A 9730-nucleotide genomic window follows, 5' to 3' on the forward strand; every position below is an offset into this window, starting at 1 on the left:
AATGTATTAAGAATATAAATGTTATTTAAAAAATTGATGCTTAAAAAAATCACTTCTGTTCACCAAGAGATCTAAATGTTTATAATATTAATAGATAGTAATATTTAGACGTGGGAAGTAGAGGCGCAAAAGCGTAAGTAAACAGAATTCCTTTTAGTACATACATGTTAAGTGAATATTTTTAACTTTAGTGGGAAAACTGTTTTCTGCCAAGAAAAAGCAATTATTGCGAAGCAATCATTGGGGTTGGTGAGCGGTAGCGAACAGGGGGCTTTGCCCCCTAGTATTGATATAAAATTGTTAAAAAAGTTAATTGTTGACATTTTTAATAACAAAAACATCAAGATATGAAAAGATATTAGTTTGATAATAATTTTCAGCGTTAAAATACCATTTTTTATAAAGAATTTTTTCTTAAAAATAATGTTTATTTCAAAACATTTGAGTTTAAACAAAAAGAAACCATATACATTTTTGAACATTGAAATGGATGAAATTTAAAAAATAATAATTATTACATATTCATTAACATTTATAATATTGATAAATTTGAACATAACATGCTTGAATGAACATGACAGAACTTGCTCTTCAGTTTCTGTCAAAATCACCTAATGTCCTATAAAATATATTTTTATTTGCTAAATCTTTTGATTAATTCATTAGAAAAATCTTTGTAGAAGAAAAATAGTTTACCATCACTTTTCACGTGATTCTTGTGAATTTTATTAGAGACAGTATTTCTGTGGATTTTGTACTTCCGAGAAGCTTCTGCAATCGACATACCACCAGCAACTGCTTGCAAACATTGTTGCAGCCTTTCTAAAGTGTAATCGCGATAATTTCTCGCTCCAGGTATTTTTTTTTATAACGTCTAACAATTTTTCTGTCGAAAAAAAAAACGAATGAAACTTTGCACGAAGTAGCCCCACGGTGCATTTTTTTTTCATTTTCCGTTTATTTGTTATTAATTTTCTAATTTTTTTAACCCTAACATGATATAATTGTTTATTAATAAATAAAAAATTTTGCACTTACGACAATTGTTTTATTAACGTCTTTGCATTTCACAGGTAAAGTTTCCACGTACACTTTTCGACAACCGACGTTTTCGGAAAGTTGTTGACATTGGATTAACAAAACACACTCAGAGATTGTTTTAAAATTCGAAAAAATGTTTGTAGTAATAGTGGAGACTTCTATCTACAAATTCCACACATTTTTAACGTGAAAAAAACATAATACTGAATAGCAGCACTTGAAAAGTGCCAAATTCGAATTTGCACAAAGTAGCCCCACATGACGGTACTTTATTTTGGCTTTTAGACTTTTTATATTTAATTAAACAGAGTAATGATTTGAAAAGCGCAATGTTAAACACTATTGCAATTTGCACGATTGCATGCCATTTTCATAATTATATAAAAAAAATATTCCGATTCGCTTTCATTAGAATTTTATTTCAATCTTGTAAAGTCGATCTAAATAATAAATTAATAATAGTTTATACTGGGGAATAACTTTTTTGTTACATTTATACTCATATTTATATTGCCTAATTCGGATGTGGTAATTTTAAATCTGAAATTAGTTTCGCTACTACAGCTAGATTTTTTAAAATGACATTTTTTTAGCCTCTTCTTATACACATAACGTTTTTAAACTTGTATATTTCGATAAAAATATACTAAAAATGTCATTTTAGTATATTTTGGGGAGGGAAAACCTATATCAGATTTGTTAAAAAATCTCAGCTAGTGTAAATCGAAAAAAATTGGTTCCCCACTGTCATAGAATCTAAATATAGTACAAGATTTCAAAAAGGATAAAAAAAAAAACTTTAAAAATAGTCTCTTCCACGATACCCTAGAGTTCCACAGAACACCATTTGGGAATTACTGCTCTAACTAATCGAGAAGAAATCTTAATTGCAATATTCCATCGTCAAACACGAAAGCAAAATACAAACGAAATAAAAAAAATAGCGTTAACAGCTTGCTTAAATAAAATGACTCATTAAGTATGATAAAATACATAAGCATTCTCTTCTGCATAATAGAAATTCAAAACCTATTCTTTAACACGTAATTGACAGAAGTGCATTTGTTTAACACGAGGAAGCATCTGCATGACCCCAACAAGATTTTTATCACACCTTGCCAAATGAAGCTGAGGAAGTTGATGAGACGGCTTACTTTTTAACTTCCTCACATTTTTAAATAGAACTAGAGAAGCAAAAATAGTTAGTTACATTTATTGAGCTCAAAGCGTTCAATTTTCTTACGTCGTTAGAGTCAAAATATATTGAAATAGTAATAATTTAATGAATTAAAATTAAGGAACTTAAATTAATAAATACACAAATTGACATGTGTTTTTTGAATAAGAAATGTTTTTTTGCAAAAGTGACAATTTTAACAAAAAGTTTTGAAGGAATTGTTTTAGACCAAAAATTTCCCCCAAGGCTGTCTATATTTTCTAAAAAGCTTTATTCGCACGGTCAGACATATTCTGCTTCCCTGAATGCAATTAATAACAACAAATATTGAGAATAAAAAAAAAACGTTGAGATCAGAAAATAGTTATCAGATATTGACGAACTCTTTAATTCAACTTAATCTAAAAAATCATATAAAATTTCGCCATAAAAGAATTAAAATCATTATTTAAATTGATATGATTAACAACTCATAGTTATTACCAATAATACTCGTATAAACCAAATTGTTATAATATGGGCCTTAAAGTATTAAGAATACCATTAGAAAAGTCAATTAGTAATTTCAATGATTTTGGGTACATTTTTTATAATATAATATGTAATAAATATGTCACATATAATAGATATAAATCATATAGTATGAAATGCAAGTATTCTGTATGATTTAGTATCTAATAAAATGTCTCCAATTTCAAAAAAGAAACTTGCCCCAGGTTTTTGACAGTTTTCGACGTATTTTGCCAATTTATTACATATTTCGACAGGTTTTTGATCATGTCAAAAAGCAGTCTCAAAATTAAAAAAGAATCCTCTATTTTCAGAGTTTATTGATGAAAAAAAGATTAAACAATGAGTTTAATCAATATTTCGATTATTCCAAATAGATCTGGATTCTGGCTCCAAGTACTTTTGGATATATGAGTATAGGAGTTATTGTTCAAACCATGTATGGATCTAAACACTTTTTTTTTCACTGTATAACTTTATAATAAAATTAGACCTTTCACGTCAGTGGCATAAAATTTATTTAATTTGTAGCACCATAAAGTGACTATTCTATTGGATTAAAACGTAATTTTATTCATAATACGTTCACGTTATGTTACCTTTGTAGCTTTGTTAAACATTTCAGTCAAGTATTTTAAGATTAATTTTTTGGATAATTGAATTTTATTTAATTAATGAAAATGGGGTCAACGGGAAACTGAGAAGCGAGAGCTTGTAAAAGGAATACAATTATTTTTATATTTAGTGGCTCCGCAGGTGACTTAACAAAATAAAATTATATATTTTAATATAATTTGCTAAATTAAATTATTGGTAAATAATTTAGCTTTTTTTAATCATAAATTGAATTATTTGAAACACATTTAATTTTAAATTGCAAAAAAAAATTTTAGAACCTCATCTATTTAGAAATTTCAAATAAAAATTTTATTTGTTAAGATAAAGATTTTAAAAGAATTAATAACCCTGTTGCAGGAAAACAAATAACTATACATTTAGAAACAAAAAAAAAATTAAAGTAAAAACTAACTGTCTGTTGAAATGTTTGCGAATGTTATGAGTATGTAGTAAAATTAGTAAATAATAGTACAAAGAAATAGATTAACGCGATTAAAATAATACTTTTTTAAAGCTTTACTTCTCAAAATTTAATCCAAAAATGAAAATAAATAAAAATTTTATGTAACTCTGGTCTAGAACGCTACTGATGTGAAATGCATAGCATCTTACAATATCAGTTAGTTCAATTTTGTAAATCAAGAGACTTTGAAAAAAAAAAGTATGAGAAACAAAAATCTAGTAAATCACGTATTTAATATATTTTTGTACTAAAAAATTATGCATGATGCAATTTTTTTAAAATACAAAACATATAAAATTTAAAGGACTTTAAAACTTCATACATTTGTTAAATTCATTTTAAACTAGTTTAAATTTAGTTAAAATGCTTGCAGAATAATATTAAAATCGTTTTTTTTAATATATCAAAACTAAAGACATAAAAAAAGCAAATTACTTTTTATGTTATCTGTAATTACAAGTCATTTTTCTTTCGAGCATGGCTAGAACTATTTGAATTGATTTTTAAATTTTTTTTTTAAACAGAAATAATATTTTTTTGTTGCAGAAATACCGAGAAAGGAGTTCAAGGAATAAATGCTTCTGGAAGAATTTCAAAGAAATCATTGCTACCTGTTTTATATACAATGTTATGTTTGTTAAAATAAACGTACTAAATAACGTTAAAAGGTATATTTACCGCTTCTTTCTGAAGGGGGGTGGGCAAATAATTTCAGTCAGCAAAAAAAATCCGTTTACTTTGAAGGAAAAAAATATTTATCATTTTGTTTCTTTTGGGAAACAAATCGTTTGAGTCAGTAAAAAGAATTTTTTTTTTTTTCTTTAACTCTTAACTTCAACTTTTACTTTAAAAGTTAGTCATAGAAATGATCTCCTTTAAAAATATATTAAAAAATTTTGAGAAGTAATTCTAAAAAAAAAAAATCTTCAGTCAAATTTTTTTTTTAATAATGCCGGTTATTTTAAATAATTAATGGAAATATATTAGGGAAGGATTTATAAATAATTCCAAGAAACTGAAGCAGACGTTACCCGATTAAAAACTTCATTTACTTCAAAAATGTATTAATAATTCAGAAATGTATAAATATTTGCCATTTATAGGCGGCTGAAGCAAATGAAGTTTTTTTACAGGTAATTTAGGGAATATTTTCTGGAATAATTCTTAGTAGAAGAGAATTACAAATAGTGTGTAGAAAAATTTTGCAAACTCAAATATAAAAAAAAAGTAGGTCGGAAAATAAATCAGTTACGTAACTATTGAGGAAGTTGAAAGAATGCCAAATTTAAAGACAACTAGTGGTGAGTATTCAAATCGAAAACGTCTACAATTATACAAATAGTTTTAAAAGTTTTACCATAATATAATTTTCCTATTTTGGGGCAAACCGGAATAAATTTTAGTTGTCCTTTCGAATATTACGAAAAATATATTTGTCATATTCATTCTTTTATAAATTGTATTGTAATACAAAAAAAAAATCGTTATCGAATCTAAAAGAATAAAATATATCGCTCCGATTGTTCATAAAAAATTGTTGATCAATGAAAATTAACAATTTCTGAATTAGCATTTTATGGTGAAGTCACTGATTTCTCAGCTCTGTTCAATCAGAGATTAAAGTTTTATCGAAATTAATGCAACAGGATGATGAAAATTATCACTAAAATTTTTCGTCACCTGCTCCGAGAACAGGCCTCCAAGTCTTTCGCCTCTAAAAGTAAAAATTGTAGATGATATTGGGCAAAAGTAACAGTTACCACCGGCCTAAGGGAGAATAAATTTAAAAAACGGGGAGTAGAAAATGGTTTTTGAAAAATGGCGAGATCAAGTATAGGGAGAAAGTTTGCCATCGCGGGGAGCGTTTTGATAGAACTAACCCCCATTTGCGTTGCTTGGAGAGGAAAACCACGAAAACCTCCATGGCCTGACGATAAGGGGACTAACCCATATCTGCCAACCATTGAGGATATTTTACGTCGGCACTGGGGTCGCATCGACTCATCGCTGGGAATCGAACAAGGTTTACACCAGTGGAAGGCGAACGCTCTATCCCCTGAGCTGCCATGGCCCCCAAGGACAACTTTCGCTACTATCTACTAAACTTTTATTTATAAGTATTTTCTACATTTAGCACTTTTTTTTAATCCTTTAAACTTTAGCACAACGGTAATCCTTCTCCCTACCTACAATATGTCTTACAATGTTATCATAATTTTTCAATTTATAAAAATAAATAAATTTAACTGCAATATTAATGCAATATATATATATATATATATATATATATATATATATATATATATATATATATATATATATATATATATATATATGAAACCAAAAATTAAAAATAAACATTACACAATTAATAAAATAAATACAATCTAGCAATAATAGTTATCAAAACTAATTTGACATTCAAACAAATATAAGTGATTTTTAATCTATCGATCGATTAAAATGTACATTTATACAGGTGAAAGCATAATACCAAGCAGATAAATACACGAAATACTCTTGCATTATCTAAATATTCTTTCTCAATTATCAGTATTTAAATACTGATTCGAATAAAAAATTTAAAAAATAAAATATAAGCATTTACTAAAACCATGTAATAAATATTAATCCAAATGAGAGGTAATCTTAATTATAACTATTATATCTATAGTTTTCAGTAATTTGCTCAATTTTTGTAAATATGTTTAATGCCTTGTAGAACCTTTATGCCTTTTATAACATCATATCAGCTTCACAAATATTTTTAAAGTCGTGTAGAGTCTTTTAATTTATAGTGAAAAGAAGTTTTAGGAGCTTTCTAAATTTTGTATTTCACCTACTAAAACTTTGAAAATTCCGAAATCCTCCCATGTTTATGAGTTTTTGAAAATATAAGACAGTAAAAAAATTAATAATAAATAAATATTGTAAAATTCCATTTAAGAGATTTAAAAAAAACAAACATCAAAATTGGACATAAAATATGACCATACTTGATAAATATAAGTCAAAATATTACTACAAAATAAATTTACATTACTTCATATAGTAAATCCAGTTTTAGCTAACAAAATTTTGATCCTTTATCGTCCAATCGGTTAATTACACAATAATATTTCCCGTCCACAAAAAATTTAAATTAAAAAGAGAGAAGAATTTACAAGATGGTAGTATTTGAATTTATTTCCTTATTAACTTCGTACAGTAAAAAAGGCTATTTAGAAATACTTCAATTAAAGTTTCACATTTTTTAAAATTTTAATTTTATTATCACTGTCAATGATCAAAAATCTTATAAACAATTTGGGTGTTAAAATGTTACATGTTTCTTTAATAAAATTAAATTAATATGTGCATTATAAATTAGTACTTGGAAAATTAAACTGCCACAGTGAACACCAGACTTTTTTTAGAAAAGTTAATAGGTTTGCTAAGGTCTGACATTTTGATTAGAGCATAGACCTAATTTAACACTTATTTGCCCTCTGCTTAGATGTATACAAAATATGTTGAATGATATATTCCATATTAAGAAATTATAAATTTTTTATTCGGCATTTTATTAAGCTTTAAAATTATATAAAATGTTTTCATTTTTTGAACTTAAATGTTCTTTAAACTGATATACTAATCAAATATAAAAGAACCGATTTAAAAATATAGTTAATATGACAAATTTGGCTGGGAGCTCATCCTTTATTTTAATATAAATTTTTCTAAAAAATAATATAATTTTTTCCCTTCCAAACAAACATGATCTATAAAAATGTGTTGAGGAATATCATTCTACGATTCCAATGGAAGTAATTGTATAGAGAAACTAAATTTTATGATGAAACATACAATAAAAAAACATTCAGCAATATTTGTTCAATAAAAAAGAAAGAAAACAAACTTACTACGGAAGAATTCGACTTCTATTGTCACTAGTAGCAAATTATAATCCTTCCAGTGATAATCAGCAAATAAATTGTGTCACGTGTCAGTGACGTCACTTATTGTTCTTTCTTTAATATTCTACGAACTGAAATTAATTTGCTATTTCTTTCAAATAGACAAGATAAATAAGTTTGAAACTTTTCGATTTATGCACCAATTCACATCTGGCGAACAACGCCCACAAGAAAAGAACTTGAGAATGAAGAGTATTTTTTTTTATTCCCTATCACTTTCCAAGACTGAAAATAGCTCGGCCTTCTGCGTGTTTTTCTAAGATCGTCTGCTCTTTCGCCTTCAATTCAAAACGTAAGAAGTTACTTTCCTGATAACCACGTGATACGTAAAAGAAGAAAAAAGTAGATTAAATTTGAATAATCAAAACGTGTAGTGTTACGAAATAAAATGCGCGTATTTTTACTATTATATATTTTGTACTTGCATTGCTGTTAACGCGGGAACTTCATCGTAGTAATGACGTCAATTTATCGGCGTCTTATCAGCTGAGGTGGAAAATTGGGAATGAAATTCTAATGCCACATGCTTTTAAAAAATGAAAGCCTGTATCTTTCTCAGTCTTCATTTTCCAAATTATTATGCTTTTTTTACTAAAACTAGTTGAAACATGCAAACTCCACATTAATAAAAAAATTATTTTTTCTTGGAAAATTTCACTATTGTACATTAATGTAGTTTTTGTCCGTTTTCAGAGAATATTCTATGAACGTAGGAAATGAAAATGCGAAAAGCAGCTCATTAAGATGACTCATAAAAAATCTTTTTAATAATTTTAAAATATTAAAATTTTTTTCATAAATTTAAAGCAACAAAAAACAATTTGTCAAGACTATTTTTTAATTACAGTAGTAAACGAAATAGTATAATGTTTAATATTAATACATATATATTAAAACTAAATCTCAAAAACGCTATAAAATTGTAATAAGTAAAAACTTTTTCGCGTAATAGCTGCATTAATTTCTAATACATTTTTGCTACTGATGAAAAAAAAAATCATGAATGTATAATATACAGGGAGTTTGTAATTTTAAGGATCACAAATTAATATTTAAGTAAAGAAAAAATAAAAACAATATCAAAACCTCTCGAATCACAAGTGAGGTACGAGGGATGAAAACACCAAAACCAGTTTGCCTAATGAAACTAATTATCGCTCTTTTAATTCCTCAATTTAAACAAGCCTTCAAACAGATTTTGATGTTTTTAGAAATGTTGAATTCAGTCATTTAAAACCACGGATAACTTATGAATGAACTCTAAAATTCTTAAATTTTTCGATCATTATACAAAAACAATAATAATAAATATTAAAAAAAAAACTTGCATAAAAACCTCTTGTATAAACGATTTTATAATTATGAGACAATTATTTTTAATTAGTTTAAATATTTTCAGAGGGGGAGGGGGTAAAAAGTAATAGAGGGACAATAATTTCCAGATACTTCCCCACATTATATCAAAGAAGGTACATTCGGGAAGAAGGTATATAGAATTCAGGGGAAGTACACAATTGTGACTGATTCCGTAACTGCTCAAATTAAGGTGATCTATCGAACAACATAAATACATTACATCTTAGTACGAAAAAATCCAATCATTAAATAGTTATTCAGGTGTTTCAATTTTAATTTCGAAATGTTTATTTTTTTCCAGAACATATTAGCCTTTTGCCCACCAGAACATATTGAAATAAGAACTTAATATTATTTCAGAGAAAGTATTTTTCAGAAGTAATTATTATTATTTTTTTTTTTATTTTTATTTTATTTAAACGACTTAAAACTCCTCATGCACCACAAAGTATAGCATGAGGCTTACAGTTGTAAGTAAAAAACAAAAGGAGAAAAATTTACAAATTTACATTAAAAACAAAATTCCGCAAGACTTTCAATACTTTTGAAGTAATTATTAAGAAGTGTTTTTCAGAGTAGATATTTGTGTCTGATTTCATAGCTATATTA

General features: G+C 26.5%; 1 protein-coding gene across 1 annotated transcript in view; it reads right to left on the minus strand.

Moving 5' to 3' along the window:
* Gyg (glycogenin 1) overlaps nt 1-8272 on the minus strand; it is a 31990-nt gene extending 23718 nt beyond the window's left edge. Inside the window, exon 1 of the mRNA XM_016050780.5 lies at nt 7712-8272. Within this exon, the coding sequence (XP_015906266.1) occupies nt 7712 (1 nt within the window). The 5' untranslated portion in view covers nt 7713-8272. The remainder of the gene's footprint in view (nt 1-7711) is intronic.
* Between the last annotated feature and the right edge of the window lie 1458 nt (nt 8273-9730).

This window comes from Parasteatoda tepidariorum, chromosome 4, assembly GCF_982258835.1.
Source record: "Parasteatoda tepidariorum strain Cologne lab strain chromosome 4, Ptep-v5.0, whole genome shotgun sequence".
Lineage (NCBI taxonomy): Eukaryota > Metazoa > Arthropoda > Arachnida > Araneae > Theridiidae > Parasteatoda > Parasteatoda tepidariorum.